Source organism: Otolemur garnettii, unplaced genomic scaffold (assembly GCF_000181295.1).
Source record: "Otolemur garnettii isolate 467f Iridium unplaced genomic scaffold, OtoGar3 scaffold00016, whole genome shotgun sequence".
Classification (NCBI taxonomy): domain Eukaryota; kingdom Metazoa; phylum Chordata; class Mammalia; order Primates; family Galagidae; genus Otolemur; species Otolemur garnettii.
In genome coordinates, this window is record NW_003852411.1 from 24,044,371 (window position 1) to 24,062,121 (window position 17,751).

The 17,751-nt window shown below is 40.4% G+C and overlaps 2 protein-coding genes across 8 annotated transcripts in view; one reads left to right on the plus strand and one right to left on the minus strand.

Annotated features, from left to right (window-relative positions):
• Positions 1-2,480, plus strand: part of GPR161 (G protein-coupled receptor 161) — a 40,343-nt gene extending 37,863 nt beyond the window's left edge. For 2 of the 3 annotated variants that reach the window (XM_003785728.2, XM_023510776.1), the window contains one exon: positions 1,957-2,471. In XM_003785728.2, coding sequence (XP_003785776.1) covers positions 1,957-2,222 — 266 coding nt within the window. In that variant the 3' untranslated portion in view covers positions 2,223-2,471. Of the gene's footprint in view, positions 1-1,956 lie in introns of all 3 variants that reach the window. The other variant, XM_012802619.1, reaches the window with a different exon arrangement.
• A 6,050-nt stretch (positions 2,481-8,530) lies between these two features.
• The window catches only part of DCAF6 (DDB1 and CUL4 associated factor 6), a 136,554-nt gene continuing 127,333 nt past the window's right edge, over positions 8,531-17,751 (minus strand). For all 5 annotated transcript variants that reach the window (XM_023510781.1, XM_023510780.1, XM_023510779.1 and 2 more), the window contains 3 exons: positions 17,115-17,203; positions 15,111-15,216; positions 8,531-8,996 (listed from right to left, as the gene is read on the minus strand). In XM_023510781.1, coding sequence (XP_023366549.1) covers positions 8,932-8,996; positions 15,111-15,216; positions 17,115-17,203 — 260 coding nt within the window. In that variant the 3' untranslated portion in view covers positions 8,531-8,931. The remainder of the gene's footprint in view (positions 8,997-15,110; positions 15,217-17,114; positions 17,204-17,751) is intronic.

Genomic DNA, 17,751 nt, shown 5'->3' on the forward strand with positions numbered 1-17,751 from the left:
GATTCTTCTCACCTGAGTCCTTAGGCACCAACCCTCAGAGGCAGCAGTGCCTGAGGCTTCAGGCTCCCTCTACCCGGCCACATTCTGACTCACATCTCCTCCCTTAGGAGGTTGCCTGGTGGACAAAATGGTCTCTGAGCCCTCTTTCCTGTAGTTTCTTTACCATATGGGTGATGTGTGGTTGTAAATCTGAATCTGCCCCCTCTGACCTTTACTTTTCCCCTGTGGAAATGCAATAGTGTCCCAGCGAGTGCATCTACTTTACTGAAGGCAGCAGCTGTCCATCTTGCTTGTCTGTTGCCCTTGAAGCTGGCACATGAGTCCTGTGAGGGGTATGGCACTGCGGTTGGTTGTCCAGTCCCCACATTTTTCTACTCCATCTGCTCTTAACTCACCCCTCGCACCCTTGTTGCCTCTGGAATTCAGGGTTAATTTTCCTCCAACATGCTGACTAGGAGGGTGATGAATGAGCTGCCTAGGGTGCCCACAAACTAGGTGAGGAGAGTTTGATGCCTTCACGGAGTTTGATTCATATCATGCCCAACATGATATGGCTGGGGATGTGGTGGGGGCATCTGGGGACTTTAAGACCTAAGTTGTTCAGAAATGCTGACTATGAAAATAAATATGGGTCCCATCAGAGATTTAGATTCATAATTAATTACATCTCATCTGCCATCCCCTCCCTGAGTTCAGAGTGAACGCAGGTCAGAGAGGTAGAAATCAGATTAGCCAAGTGGTGCCTGTGGCTCAGTGGGCAAGGTGCTGGCATCATATACCGAGGGTGGCAGGTTCAAACACAGCCCCAGCCAAACTACAACAACAACAACAAAAATAGCCAGGTACTGTGGCGGGTGCCTATAGTCCCACCTACTGGGGAGGCTAAGGCAAGAGAATCGCCTAAGCCCAAGAGCCAGAGGTTGCTGTGAGCTGTGACGCTACAGCACTCTACTGAGGGCAACAAAGTGAGATTCTGTCTCTAAAAAAAAAAAAAAAAGAAATCAGATTAGCCACTTTTCTGGCAAAGCAAATTCTAGAACCAAGCCAGGACTGGCAGCCTCCTGGCCTTTATAATATATTACCCTTTTAGGGAACAAGTGAATCAAACCCTTCCCTACCCCCAACCCACACAGGGCCACCTTACCCCATCACTAATCCTACTTTGTGGAGGTGGCAGTTCCCAAAGTACCCTCTCTACAGGCAGTGAGAGAGCAAGGCCCTGCCAGGGGAGCCCCCTCCCTGGGAGTGAGTGGCCAGAGGTCCCCCCATGCTTTTACTTTTGGAGTGAGTTGTGTACCCTCCAGAAGATGTGAGGAGAGGATCAGTGATTCCCCCCAGATGTCCAGAGAAATAGGCAGTGAGGCTAATGCTAACAGGACAGTGCATACAACAGAACAGCCATTTCCGCCCTCACTTCAGTCCGTTTAGTTGACAGGGCGTCCTAATCCTTGGTAGAGGCTCAAACCTTTAATGTCACTCCCAACCCCAAGGTTTTCCATGAATCTGAGGGAGCTCTGAGCAACTATGGAGAAGAGAGAGGTGATATTTAGTTTTTGGAAGTTTATAGCCATAGATTTCTCACTGCTTCGGGAAACTAGAGGACCAGAGGATTCTTCCAAAGATGTAAACATTTTGAGGAATAATGCTACAAAGTCTCTACCAGGCCTTTCTAAGCATCTTAGAATGATCTCATTTAATAATCATAGTGACACTGTGAAACGAGAGGCATCTTATTACCATCTCTTTTCAGATGAGGAAACTGAAGCAATACAAAATAACTTTTCTATGATTTCCCAGGTAGAAAATTGAGGAGTGAAGGCTTTTACCCTGAGGACTCTGGCTTCAAACCCATACCTCTGTTTACCTCCTCTCCCTGGGCAGTGAAGCAAGGGCAGGCAGTCCCCCGGGCAGTCCCCCTGTCTCCTTGGCTAACTGTATTTCTGCCTTCTCCCTCAGAAGCTGCCAAGAACTCTATTCTTCATGTGAAAGCTGAAGTACACAAGTCCTTGGACAGTTACGCAGCCAGCCTGGCCAAAGCCATCGAGGCTGAAGCCAAGATCAACTTATTTGGGGAGGAGGCTTTGCCAGGGGTCTTGTTTGCAGCACGGACCGTCCCAGGGGTTGGCTTTGGGGGCCGCCGAGGCAGCAGAACTCTTGCGAGTCAGAGGCTCCAGCTGCAGAGCATCGAAGAAGGGAACATTTTAGCTGCAGAGCAGAGATGAAGGTGTCAGGGTGAACTGGGGCTGGAGCTGGAGATGCTGGCCGTGGAGGGGTTCGCATGACCGTCTGTGCCAGGACCCTGGGAGTATCACTGCAGACAGTGCACCCAACCCAAAAAGGAAACATTGGGTGTGCAGCCATCAGCAAAGGGACTGAAAATAATGCCTACAGCCCATGACTTCAGTGTCTGATGTGAGACCACACACAGGCTTCTTTGAGGTCTCAGTGATGGAACCAGAAACATCTAAAGCAAAAAAAAAAAAGCAGGTGGAGATGATGTGGCCCTGGCTCTGTGGGAGCTGGGGCTTGGAGGACTAAGACGCAGACTGGGAAGGAAACCGCCATATGGATCATTTCCTCTTCACAACCCACATCCAGCCTACACTGTCCCAGCGGCCTCAGGAGGGGGCCCTTACCAGGCACTAAGGAGGTTGGCGGGTAGCTTTTCCTCATGGAGCAGCGCCATCACCATGCCTGAGGCTGTTGTGTGCTTGATACGTGTAGTGTGGGGCCATCAGCTCTAGACTGAGGGGCCTGCAGAGAGAGCCTGGGAGCAGAGTGTCTTCCCACAGTCTTTCTGCTGATGGCCTGGCCTTCAGGGGCACCCCCTGTTGGTGCTAGGAGGGGCAGCCCCTGGGCCTGGGCCCTGCCCTCTTCCCTAGTGATAGATTCTTTGGTATTGCAAAAGAAGGGAGAAACCACTATAAAAGATGAGAGGAAGGGGCAAGTACCAGATGTTTCATTTCTAGAATTTAAAAGAAATAAAAATCCACTGGGTTAGGATAAACCAAGACTTAATGAGGGCTGTGGTGCCAAGCAGAGCAGGGAAATAGATACTGTTTTATTGAAGGGAATCCCTTCCCTTGGGAAAGCCTCACTGAATAGATTTCATGTGTGATGTTTGACCAATGAAAATAGCTGGCCTTAGTTCCACAGAACCTACTCCCTCACTGCTCCTGGGGCAGCATAAGCCAAGATAGCAAGAGCAGTGGGCCTGGCTGGAGTCTGCCGCCAGGGTTCTTACCCCGTATTTGTGTGTGGGCACATGTCATTTGGGATATCTTGTGCCTTCTGTAGGTCCTCTGTAAAATGGGAAAAGGGATTGGGAAATTGGATTGAATAGTCTCCAAGATTCATTCATTTCTAGCTTCCATCTTCAGTGTTCTCTGAATGTGTAAACTACCAAAAACCAAAACAAGAGCAGACCCATGGACCGACATTTGTATAACTTTTGAGAATAGTTCCTGCTGGACATATGAAGTATGACCAGTGCAGTTTCTATGTTCTTGTCTGACTTGTCTGTTTAGAGTTCAGTCTGGATTCAATGCTAGCCACCAAGATGCCTAAGTGGAGGGAGAAGGTCACTGCCTCAAAAGTGAAAGTGGAGCAGCAGGAATGTAATTTGTCTGGTTAGACCTCACTTTTCCCCCCTTGGAGCTGGAGCAGCAGTTGAAGTCTGGCCTTGGAGTCATTGCCGTGGTGACTTGGGGAGCTGTTGGATCTCCTGGGTCTGTTCTTCAGCCTGTGAAAAAATAAGTTTAGGGCTTTCCCAGCCTTGGTTAGCAGAGTAGCTCCAGGGACATCTCACTGTGGCTGCTGCTAAGCAGTTCTAGAATGTGAGCCACCTTTGTGGTGTTTTCTTTGGGGTCTAGCTATCTCCTGGTGAGGTAGTGTCTTTTTTTGTTATGTGGTTGGCTGGCTCCCTGGTCTGCAATTTACATAAGACCTTTCATGAGGCCTGGGGTCTTGCTACTTGGGTGATCAAACCCATCGACAACTATTCAGGGTCATCTGGGTGCTGGGCACTGGCCTAGGTTCTGGATGGGAGTGGGGAGGGGCAGAGGGCAGTTTACCTGGGTCCTGGTGATGACATGTGCAGGTCATAAAGACTCTGCTCTCACTACTGGGTGGCACTCCTAAGGTTAAAGGCAGTGTATGTTTTCTATATATATTCTGTGTGTATGTATTTTTCTAGCACTTGTGTAGTTTTTGAAAGGACCCTATTCCTGACAGCTAGTATGCCCAGAGGTAGAATAGTGCATGGGTCACTGGTTAGGCATTCTTGAGTGCAGCAAATTGGCTTGAAACCCAGGGGTTGGAGAATGTTCTCCTGATGTACTACACTGGGCTCTAGGGAAAGAATCCCAAGACCTCTTCAGTCCCCCATTAGCTAAGCCCAGACTAGCTGGAATGTAGTAGGATTTAATCTAAGCCAATCTAGAAATACATTTCACAAAAGGGTTTGTGGTTTCCTTTTTTTTTTCACTGAGGTCCCTTCAGTTATCTGCCAGACACCGCACATCTACTGAGTGCAAAGCAGGGCTCTGAGTAACACTGAAGTGTTTGCTCTAATCAAGGAGCGAGACCTGGGCATAATAAATAGCAAAGTGGTGATTACAGAAAAATCAGAGGCTCTAGAGAAAGTTGGATATTTCCAACTAAGGAGTTAGGGATGGCTCCATGAAGTAAGGGATAGTTCGAGCTAAGTCTTGGAAGCTGTTTGGCAGCTAGAACCATATTTTGCATATTCAGGAATTGAAATTTTCCTTGACTTGGCTTTAGAGAGAGAGGTGGGCCTGGGAAGAGAGGGAAAAGAGAATCTCCACACATTCTGAAGTTCCTGATAGGCATTTCTGAGGACATTAGTGTCGAAGGTCAAAACCCCCAACTTCCCTCACTAAACCCAGGCTTATTTGCTGTAAACTGCCATGCTGTGGCAGGCCTGAGGCTGTCCTAAGGGACCACATCGACAGTGGCAGATGGGACATTTAGTTACTTGTTGGCTTCTAGTTTTAGAACCACTTTGAGGGCTATTGCCCATCTCTGCTTCTTTCATCGAGATTTCTACCTTCCTGGGTTCCTGTGTTGTGCCACAGATACCAGGTACCAGGCTTACGGGTATTTGGATGAGAAGGCATTGGGAGTGCCATGCTGCCAGGACACATGGTTCAACACCTAGCCGGGGCACCAAGACTGGAGGTCAGCACCGCAGACACTAGGTGGCAGCAGTGTGGCCATGGAGAGCCAAGGATAAACCTGAAAGTGAGTTTGCTTCTTGCTCTGCACGCTTTGCCATGACTGCAGTCCTCAGCCTGGATGACCTTGGACCACCTGGTCAACCTGCTTATGTGCATGACCTCAGTTCAGGTTCACCACTGCTCCTGGAAAAGCAGGGTTGAGTGTAAGACAAGGGCCATCTAGTGCCTGTTTTTTGCTTCTCATTTGAGGAGTTGCTGGGGAGTCTTTTTGCAAAGAATTGAGCACACAATGAAACTAACTTGATTATTTACAATAGGCCAAGGAAGTTTGGGTTAGGACAAGAGAGGGAGGAAAGTGCCTTCATACAATGAGAGTTTGTTAGTCCATTTGCATTTAGCCATATGAATATTTTTCCATCTGTACGATATGAGATCTATACTCGGAGACTAGAGAGCCACCTCTGGATGGACCACAGCATACATTCATGATAAGTGTTAAGCCTTAGGCTCTGGCTGTGTCCTGTCTGAAAGGAGCTGTGAGCAAGAAGTGGCTGTAAGAGAGGGGGTGAGCAGCTAGCATGTGTTGAGTGTCTACTGTTCGACATTTGAGTGATTATGTGCTAGGCACTGTCTCTTATTTCACTTAGGTGCAAATGTGATGTAGTGGGAATAGTACAGGTGTGGGTATGGTTGTGAGCTCAGATCCTGAGCTGCTGCTTATTAGCTGGGTGTTGGGCAGGTTACTCAGTTATCTTTGTATCTTGGTTTCTTCATCTGTAAAATGAAGTTTGGTAATCTTTTTCTACATGGGGACACACAGGGGCTTCCCTTCTCGGGTGACTGTATGGATTCCAGGAGAAAATCCTTATGAAGCACCCAGCACAGGTTCAGGGGTGTAGTGAAAGCTGAGCCTCTGGCATTTCTTCTCAGTAACTCTGCGTGGGGCGAGTACAATTCTTGCTCTATAAGTACAATTCTTGTTCTTGTTCTATCTTTATAATAAGAAGTAAGAATCTTAAAATGCTGTTCTCTAGATTGGAGGTGTTATATAGGTTGTTGCCATAGAATTGTCAGGTTTGTTGTATCACAAAAGGACTTTTGGGAAAGAAGGGATGTGAGGAGGGGAGGGCAATAGAGAGGAGGGAGGAAAGGCTAAGTAGCATTTGGATTAAGAGGTTTGGGGAGGAAAAGTGAGCTTTTTTATTAAAAATGCTGATCTTCTACGCTACTGGCCTATTTGCACAAAGATAGTAATTCACGTTGCCCTACATGGCTATTGAATCCTGAGGCCTGGTGTAAAGTCCCAAATCATAGTACAAATTGAGCCTTGACCTTCCTTATAGCAGTGACAGAGTGACTGGCTGCTGGGTTCTCAGAATATGTAACCCTTCACTATTCTGAGGGAGGAGGCAGGGCAGGGGTAGGAGTCCATGCCATTACCCAAGGTATATGTGGAATTCCAGGCTTTGAGGGAAATCAGTCTTCACCCTGAGGGAAAGAGAAATGGCTGTGATCAGCCTTATGTGCCTGCAAGAAAGAGAAGAGCCACAACATCCTTGATGGTTGGGGAGTGAGGATACACAGAATCCAGGGAGACCTAGGGAAACTGCCTAGGCTTTCAAAGAGAGTTAAGTCAGTCAGTGCCAAACTCCAGGTCTGGGCCATGGCCTCAGGGAAGGAAGGGGCAAGTCTTACAGCTCAAGGAGGATGACAGTTAAAAGTCATTAATCTCGGAACAGGCTAGCAGGCTTTACTGGACAGGTGGAAGAACTATTGTAAACCAAGGGGCTCGGGGGATAATTCAGGTCTGCTTGCCAGACCTAAAAACAATGAAGGCCCAAGAAAAGGGATTGGATTCACTGTAAAGTATCCAATAAATATTTTACATTCCAAAGTACTTCCAATATATTGAAGTGATTCTTTGAAAATAGCAGTTTTGGTCAATGTGAATTTTAAAAGAATATAATATACACAGCTGTTCTCATTTCCCTCAGGAGGCATTTTCCTGAGCAGTAGGAATAGTTTAGGAATTAGAAGCCACTTGTGTTTTTCCTTTTGTCAACACCATTTTGAAATTCCACTGCCACAAATCACAGGCCACTCAGCGCCCCCAGAAGGACAGCCCACCCCATCACAGGCCCAGGCAGAGACCATGCTTAGAGCAGTAGAAAGAGCCTGCTGTGTTCCGATGATGACTCGTGGATGCAGATGTGGTTAAAAACCAACCTTCAAAAAATGAAAAGCAAAAAAACCAGTCTAATCCTGAAATACATTTAACTTGAAGTCTCTGAATGAATTTTTTTTAGATGATTAAAATAAGTTTAGGATTATTATAAATCAGTATTTATAAACAAGTGTACTTAGAATAGTTTGGTTTACCTCATAAATGTTTTCAGTATGTTAATAGCTGTGGAAGTTGTGAATTTGTACTTGGACTTATGATCTGTGGACTTTGTCGGTATGTCTCTTTTTCCTTATTTTCTGCAGCCATAACCCTATTGCCAGCCTCCCTTTCCATGGGCTAAAAAGAGGAAGAAGACAGAGCAGGAAGGAGCAGCCTGTTGTAGAACTGGAAAATTCTCAAACCAAAGTCACCTGGAAATATACATCCATGTGTTTAGCATAAATCCTGAGGCAATTAAATTCATACAGTATTATTAAATGACCTACCTTTCACCATGCCCAAGAAACACTTTTAAACCCAACTTTTGTTGTTATTGTTTGTTTTTTGAGATAGTCTCACTATGTTACCCTTGGTAGAGTGCCATGCCACAGCACACAGCAACCTCAAACTCTTGGGCTTAAGTGATTCTCTTGCCTCAGCCTCCCAAATAGCTGAGACTATAGGCGCCTGCCACAACGCCCAGCTATTTTTTTGTTGTAGTTGTCATTATTGTTTAGCAGGCCCAGGCCAGGTTCAAACTTACCAGCCCTAGTGTATGTGGCTGGTGCCCTAACCACTCAGCTATGAGCGCTGAGCCATGACCCCAAGTTTTTGAAGGAAGGTTAGTGAACATCAGTGCTATATCTAGATATATATTCTCCATCCCATAATTCAGTCTACAGTGGGCTATCAGTAGTTAAGGTTTGGGGGAGTCAAATTAAACACGGATTTTTGATGGTGTCCTGACTCCTATGTTCAGAGTTCAACTATTCTTTTTGGAAACAGAGATTAAAAAAACCCTCTTATGTGATTATCTCATGAAGTCAAAAGGTTTTTAAATCTAGAAAATATTATGGAAAAGATAGAGGAAAATAGTCCTCTCATGCTACTGTAAAGACTAGAAAATGTGGGTCAAAGCAGCATTAAATAAAAAGTCAAGTTCAGGGTGTCTTAAAACAACCAACTTCTTTAATTAGAAAGCAACAAACATGCAAATGGCAAGTGTAGAAATTTATTTGAACCAATATTTTCACTATAATTAAAATTACTCTTCAACATTGATCCAAGATCCCACATCTGAAGGTTAGGGGAAATATTGCACTTTGCATTTTCTAGCACTCCCATACACGGCAAAAAGTTTTTAAAACATTTTGCAAGTTGTGTTTTTTACACACGCTCCCAAATTCATGCACACAATCATTCCAAACCAATGTCAGGTTATCCCTCCAAAAGGGAAAAACTCCAAAAAACCACAACCTTAAAATTGCACTAAAGCTCTGTAAAGAAAAAAATATAATAAATGTCTTATACAAATTTCAGAACATCTAAGTGCTTGCCAAAAAGAGTTGATTATTCCTCATCCTCATTTTCATTCTCCTGACCAGAGCCTTCTGATCTGTCACCTTCCAATCGGTCTGGAAAACAGAGATACAAGGACCACAAAAAGAAATAGTTTTAGTATTGAAATTATAAATAATTTATATTTCCTTTTATTTAAAACTGATTAAAATTGTATATAATTCTGCACATCACTATGTAAACGTTCATTTAGCACAGTGTGTAGGTGAGTTATTTTTTAGAGGCAAATAAAAGCATAAAGAAAACAGTTTCATTAGTTATGAATGTGCATGTAATTCTAAAACATAAAAATAAGCAAACTCACACCCTCCCCTAAAGATCTTGATATACTATGTTGTACTGCAGTGGTTTTCAAACAGTGTTCTTTAGACTTTAGGTCTAAGGAGGTTTATAAGGTGCTACCAAGGGGACTGAGGAGGCAGGTGTATGACAGAATGTAGGGACCATCACCGAGGTTTTGTGTAATTCCGTAAAAGAGTTTTTAAGATTAAAAACTGTTCCAAAAACAACAACAAACCCCTGCGTTCCAGGCATTTTTTTTTTTTTTTTTGAGACGGAGCCTCAAGCTGTCCCCCTGGGTAGAGTGCTATGGCATCACAGTTCATAGCAACCTCCAACTCCTGGGCTCAAGCGAGTCTCCTGCCTCAGCCTCCCAAGTAGCTGGGACTACAGGCGCCCGCCACAACGCCCGGCCATTTTTTAGTTGCAGCCGTCATTGTTGTTTGGCGGGCCCGGGCTGGGGATTCGAACCTGCCACCTTAGGTGTATGTGGCTGGCGCCTTAGCCGCTTGAGCCACAGGTCCGAGCCACGTTCCAGGCATTGTGCTAAAAATCAAGGACACAATGGTGACCAAAACAGATGGAGCTTCTGGCCTCAAGGAGCCTATCTAGATTAAAGATGCAAGTGAGTACACTATGTATAATCGCAAACAGTGGTGGGCACAGCATTTCTCTCAAGTTTTCATGACTTAGACTTGCTAGTCTTCTGCTCAGGGCACTTCTGTCTAATTAGTTACCAATGGTTCTGCTTACTCACATCAATACAACTACTATCCCCCTTGTGAAACCTTTTCTAGACTTTTTAAACACTCAATCTGCAAAATTGTGAACTCCCTCCTTCCTTCATGTTCCAGAATATCTTTTCCTTCTTTTTTTTTTTTTTTCTTAAAAGACAAGATCTCACTCTGTCACCCAGGGTGGGTGCAACGGCTATTTTCAGGAACAATCATAGTTTGCTATAGCCTTGAACCCTTGGGCTCTAGCAATCTTCCTGGTTTGGCCTCCTGAGTGGCTGGGATTATGGGTGTGAGTGAACGCACCCAGCCAGAATATCCTCTATAAACTTTATGATGATGATCCTAATTGTAGTAGTAGTTATTTGCATGTCTCCTTGCAGACCAGTGTGTGAGCTGCCAGAGGGTGGAAGTTATTTCTTCTCATCTTTATATCCTCAGAGCCTAGTACAGGGTGTTTAATGAAGGTTTACTGAATAAATGAATATAAGTTTTATGAAGGTAAGATATATTACAGCAGGGCATGTGAAGTAGGCAACAGCATAAAATTATTACCACCACTAGGATGAACTAGGATGTTTCTGCCACAGAAAACACTTTCCCAAGGTAACATGGAAATACTAAAGTAAGGTAAAGGGAAATATTTCAGTCCCATTGTTGACAGCAATTATCTATCTACAAAGGCTTAAACACTCCTACCGGATCCTAGGTCAACAGCAGCAAGGACAGTACACAGAAGGGAACGTCTGTTTAATTCTCCAAGTGAATTAGATTAAATCTCCTCAATGTATATTCCAATCCAATGTCAAACCAATGAGATAATGTATGTAAGATTTGTAATCTTAAATTTTAGTTATTATATAAATATTTAATAAACATTTGTAAAATAAATGCACAAAATAAGAGTTGAATAGACCTTCATAGATTAATGAGGAATCTATAAATAAGAAAACACAGAAGAATTTCTGACCAATATAATGAGGCTACTTAAAGGATGTTAGTTTAAAAAAGATTACAATGTTTTTATTGTGTAATATACTTTCTAGAGAGAACAAAACATTAAGCTGCATGAATAGGAATCTTAGGTGTGATTGACTATATTTAAGAAATCTATTTTGTCATGTTAGTGGAGCATGAGGAAGCAATATCATTCTGTTTCGAAGTTTGTAGGCTTCTTATCCAAATTTCTTTTGGTTGTCACACTATAAATGAAGATGGGGAAATAAAAGGCTAAGAGGAAATGTCACAGCCTTTAAATCAGGGAATTTTTGGCTAGAAGTCAGAATTCTGCATTCCAAAGTATGCCATTAAGAGACAAGTAAGGACTAAGGGTCCCCGGGTAATTCCAGTGCCTTCTGGAATGAGTGGGGCAGAATACAGTTGTTCTATCTTGAAATCCAACTCATTTAACTACAGTATAGTCACTTCTCTCAAAATGTAAACCCAATTTCTAAGAAAACATTAAATAAAATCTGTTTACAAAGTACTACTGAAGTAGCAAAACTGCAAAGCAGTAATACACAAATCTCTGGTTGGCAATTATAGACCAAGGAGGACTGAAGAACAATGTATTTTTTTTTAAATGACCAGAAATAAGAATTGCTTTTATATAGAGTTTTCCAAAAGTAGACAACACCAAATTGCTTTTAAAAATAAGCTTTATATTTATAAAAAGGTTCATTTTATTTTCTCTTAGAATAGTTCTCAGGAAATTAATTTTGGCCAGGGAAGATATGAAGAGATATTAAGTTTTCTGGGAGAGGTAGAGATATCAAAATAATTCCCTAAAGGAAATACCTGTATTCTAAAAAATACTGTTGTTTTATTTTTCAAGCTATTAAGAAAAAGAATATAAAACTTGTTAGCTAGAGATTGAATGCCAGAATTTCAGTTATTTGCCAAATTATTCATCATTTACTGAACAACCAGTATGTGGTAGACACTGTTCCAGGAGCTCAAGGTCCAGCTCCCAATAAGACAAACTAGGTCTTTGTTTTCTACATGTATAAGCTCACTTTCTAGCGGAGGAAGATAAGACAACAAATGTATTGTCCTCCATTAAACTGTAATAAGAGAAATAAGGAAATGAAAAGTCAGAGTGTTAAGTGAGAGTGAACAGAGTTACTGAAGTGAGAAGGAAGATCTAAGACACAGAAAGCAAACTGGATGGGTGACAGGGAAGAGTTTTCTAAGGAAGTGACACTGCAACTGAGATTTCAATGGTATGTGAAGTTCTGGAAACAAAGTCTTTCAGAGAGTAGAAATAGCAAGTGCTAATAAACTTGATGAGTTTGATGAAAAGAAACCAATATGTTTAAAAAGTAGTGAACTAGGAGAAAGCTGGAATGAGTCAAAATCAGAGGTTGGCAGGGTTTAGGTTATGTAGGAACCTGTAGACCAGAGTAAGTTTATATTACTTTAAGAGCAATGGCCCCTGAGAATTTTAAGAGGTGATAAAATCCAGTTTATGTTTTAAAAAAGGCGTCAGCAGACTAAGGTTCATGGGCAAATCCAGCCCATTGCCTACTTTTGTAAATAAAGTTTTATTGGAACAGTTACTACCATTCATTTACATATTGTATGGCTGTTATTGCATTACAGTGACTGGGCTAAATGGTTACAACAGAAACCATGTGATCCTAAAATATTTACTCTGTCTTTTAAAAGAAAAAGTTTATTGTTTTAAAAGTAAACTCTCTGACTGCTGTGTGAAAATCTGATTGTAGAAGAGCAAGAATAGAGGCAGGGAGACCAAGGGTAGATAAATATTAGGTATACTCCTATTCTGGAATGAAGTTAACATTGCTTGCTGATGGAGTGAATTTGTGCATGAGTTGGTAAGTGACTGTCAGCTTGATATGATGATAGGCTGGGCAAACCCATCATGGAGAAACTATGGCTACCTTGTGCCAAAGTCCAGGGGTATGAAGGAAGGATGTCATGAGAGAATGCAGATTTTATAAGACATGTTAACTAACACATCTGGACTCTATCTTAAGAACATGTGGAGGCACAGCAGAATTTTAAGCAGGGGAGTAACTTAATTTTTGAGATATTCTAGAAGATTCTAGAATGATCCATACACATGATTACCATCTTTCCAAACCCCCTCAAAGCTTCTAGGTTTGTCAGAACTGCCTTCACATCTCAAGAAGAGGCCTAGACTACAATTAGTATATTATTCATGAAAATAATTGCCTTTTAAATATGCACAAGCTCAAGCCCTATTCAGATAAAATGAATCACAATCTTTAGGGGATGGGACCCACATATTTATAGTTTTAAAAAGCCTCAGAGGTGATCTGAAGAGGACCCTTCTCATTAAAAATCACAGCTCCAGTAGGAAAAAACTGTCTCACATCTACTCCCTGGACCTCCTAGGAAGGCTTTTGGAGTAATGCATGGGCAGAGGTATCCCATGGCTAGCCTGTGCTTATTTGACTAAAGTCCACTCTTAACTCTCCTGCCTATCTACACATTATTATACTTAGACTATAGAACATTGAGGGGAAGGTGAGGAAAAGAGTAGCTAACTGACCCACCATGTAACTAGATACTATCATGACAAAAGCAGAAATGTTTAACTCTTCTATCTAGTCTTTTGCATAAGAGAAGCAAGAAGGTAAGCTATACCAACCAGAAATTATCTGTTTTGATTGCTAGCAAAACACATGAAAGAAAGGGAATTTTTATATTATACAACATCTTACCTAATCCTAAAACCAAAGGATAAGAATAACTCTTGTTAACACCACTTCTGCATTAGCACCTGTTTAAAACAGATTTTTAAAGAACTGGAAAGAGAATTAGTTTTCTATAGGAAAACCCTTAAGAGTCATCTACTAGATAAACTCTAAGAGCAAGCACATTTTAGGGTTGTAATCAGCAAGGGTTTTTCTTTTTCTATAAAATGTTGCTTTCTCACATCTGAAATCCAAAGGGATAAATTTTAAGGGTTATTCTTGCTGTTATTAAAATGAATCAAAAGATATTAGTGTTATTACAACTTAATCAAAAGTCCAAAGAAGTACTGTAGAAAATATTTTCTTACTTATAAAAAATTTAACTTTTTATTTATATTCCGGTCTAATATTGTTTTGACCATTTGAAATTTTCCTTCTTTCCTGGTAATAGTTAATATTTTTAATTTGAAGATTATTTTCAAACTCTTAATTATAAACATAATTTTTCAGATGTGTTACCCATTTTCTTCTGTAGGGCTTAGAAAAATATTATATGCTGTTTATTTTGCTTGGAATACTTTTATCTCTCCATTCCCTCCCCTCTTGGAGGAAGTCATATTTAATCCATTGCTTAGTCAGACCTAAAGGATAAGTAGAGTTAGCATGGCTGGGGACATGATGATTATAAAAACTCTGAGGTGTGAAAGTATTTGGTATATCTCCCAAATGGAATGATTAAGAGAAGAAAGCTGTAAATGAGCTGGAAAAGTTGTTTGTTATCAGATTACCCAGTAGTTTAAATGTCATCATAATGACTTTAAGTGAAATTTATAGGTCAAAGGGGTGGAAGGGCATGGGCAAGTTTCAACTTCAGGCTTTAACACTGATAAATGTTATAGCTATATGACCTGGGGTTAAGTGATCAGTGAAGGGTGATAAACATTCTTGTTTGATAAACATATTTTTAAAATAATGAATATGGGGCTTTTTCTATTGTTAATGAATATAGATTATTCAATTCCTTCTTGAACATTAGTTGTAATATATATGTTTTTGTGTATTTGTGGCACTAAAACTCACAGTGTATCATCTAAAACAAAAAACAATTGAAAAAATATACTTAAGTACCTGTTTTATTTCTTACTGTGTTACATTTATTTTTATCTGGGCTAAGATTGATTTTGACCAGCCTACTATAAAAGTATAACATATTCACTATAACATATCTTAAGGTTTATGGTATGGTCCCATACACTAAGGAAGGTTTTTAAGTGACTGTCTTTTCATTTGGCCATTCTTCAATAAATTTAGTTCTTGAGGAAATAAGATTGAACATTCACAAAAATCCTTGTTCAGAAGCTAAGCTGCCTTCATTTTGTGATATTAAGGAAATTAATATAAATCCCTTCAAAGTAGATCTTAAATAACATGTTTTTCAAATTTATAATTTTAATAGTACGCTAAAAGTTCCTACCAGCTCGGATATGATTCAGTGAAGCCAACATCCTCAACATAAAAGAGGCTGGAACTGTAATGGTGTTTCTAGTCTCTTCCAGCATGAGTTCGTTTCGAGTTATAACCTACAAGGCAAGTTAAACAACCATGTCAAAGATTATAGTGTAATACACCTTTTTCTTTAAGATTAGGAAAACAGCAACAATTAGCAGATCCTAGGAGGTATTATTTCATTGCTATATTTTTGCCTTCAGGCTACTCAATGTCAAATAATTACTATAAGTAGCAGAAAGACAAAGGTCAAACTTTGAGGTTACTTAAAATATGCAGCAAGAGTTCAATTCAGCTTTTACTTGTAATTTGTTTCCCAGAGCAGTCTACATTGTGTTGTCTCATTATTTCTTCTATAGCAGAACTGATACTTTAATGACACAATGGAGTTAAATTATTATCCTTGGGTCACTTGGATCCCTTTAGATGTTACCTTTACTGAGACAAAGTAGTCTTGAAAAATAAACTTTTGGGCAAGAATTAACAATCAATTGTCTTAACTACCAAGAACAGGACCAAATGAATACTCAAGAACATCTAGGAATCTAATGAACAAAGGAAAAAAGAAAAAGGAAGAGCAAAGAACATGGTGGAGGAAAAAGGAAGAAAGGAGAGTATGAAAGGAAGAGAGAGATGCTAATCTGATCAACAGTTCCTTAAAAATACAATAATAAATCCCCAACTCCTTATGGTGCCCAACAGGGCCCTTTACAGTCTTGCTCCCAACTACATTTTTTTTTTTTTAAAGACAGTGTCTCACTTTGTCACCCTCAGCAGATGCCATGGCATCACAGCTCACAGCAACCTCCAACTCCTGGGCTTAGGTGATTCTTTTGCCTCAGCCTCCTGAGTAGCTGGGACTACAGGAGCCTGCCGCAACGCTCAGCTATTTCCCATCTACATTTTTCAGTCCAACTGAGCTATTTCTGCACATACAAGCAGGCATACTGATGGTTCACTTACCTTGTAATAACTTGGTACATGCTGATCTTTCTGTCTCAAACACTCCTATGCTCCTTCTACACCTAATGAACTATTACTTCTCAAACTTCGGTCCAGTTCTTATGTCCTTCATGAAGACTTTTCCATCCTATCTACTTCCTTTCCAAGGACAGCTGTTCCTTTCTACAGGTTTCCAAAACACTATGTGTACATCTCTGACACTGATCCCACTGTAGTATGTTCCAGTTGTTTGTTTACCTGCCTGTCTTTCCCAATCTGAGGGTAGGCCTTTATCTTTTTAAACCCACCACCATGTCTGACATGCATTGTTTTACAAATGTCTATTTAATGAATGAAATATATGTGGGAATTGTGTAATAAACTGTCAACTTCAGTCTATATTAGTGGTTTTCCAATTCACTAACATTTTTAGCAGTGGACCCTTACTTTGGTAAGATATCTTATATGGAAAAACACATAAAACCCTAGTTAAAGTTGAAGAGGAAAGGCCCAGACTTTGGCCTTCCTCTTATCTATCTTCCCTCTCGCAATCCCACAAGAAACCTAGAGTTCCACAGAACACAGTTGGAAGACAACTGCTTTAACAAGACACTTAAAAAGATTCTCATATTCTGGTTTAAGAAAAATGCAAAATAGAAAAATGGCTATGGAGAATAGCTAAATTATTTTCTTAAAAGGGCAGAATCTTTTTGAGATTCCTTATTATCCTAGCAAAAATAGTCAACACTAGGTTTACAAACCTAGTGTTTGTAAACTGCAATATGCCTAAGTTGGTATTACTAATAATTAATATTATGGTTAGCAAGCTACTATTTCAATTTTACTTCTCTAATACTATAGGCATGTTTTTATTTTATTTTTTTCTTCAAATCTAATGCCCTTACCTGCATTAACTTGTTTTATGTTAGCAATTAATAATAATGGATTTTTTTTCTTTGATTCTTAGGAAAGGATTTTAGAAACAAACTGAAATATGGTCTATAAATAATAAATACAGTAAACATCTTACTTCATCAGCAAGTTTTCGGTTAAAAATTCTTGACTCTTCTAGTGGTGACCAGATCTTTATGTCATAATCTATGCCAGATGAGGCTAGAACTAGAAATGAAATTTACATATTAATGTACATATAATGCTTAGAAAATGCCATTGATTCAAAACATACATATACGTTATTATGGCTTGTGCATATACAGCAAAAGTGAGCTTGAATGGCAATTGTACCTATACATTTAACTGTTAACTGAAGATATTTTAAAGATTTCCTAAAACTTACCCTATAAAACATAATTATAAGTCCGTATTAAAGACACCCAAATTTCTTATCTCTTATGAGGTATATGGGCCATTTCAGACAGAAGGTGACCAATGCTTTTCTGTCCTGGTAAATTAATTCAGATATGTGAGGACTAAAATGGCTTGATGGTTCAATTGGGTAGGCACTGAGAAGTTCAGTAATGCCAAACCTCTTATAGTTAATAAAACATAGAAGAAATATTAGAAGAATAAACTCTTTAGTCCATTTCTTTATACTTTCTTGCCAAAAGCAGATTATAGGTATTTTTTTGTTTTAAATCCAAGTAGAGCTATAATTTACTCTAGTGGTACCCACTAGATAATTTAGATTATTCTTTTTTTTTTTTTTT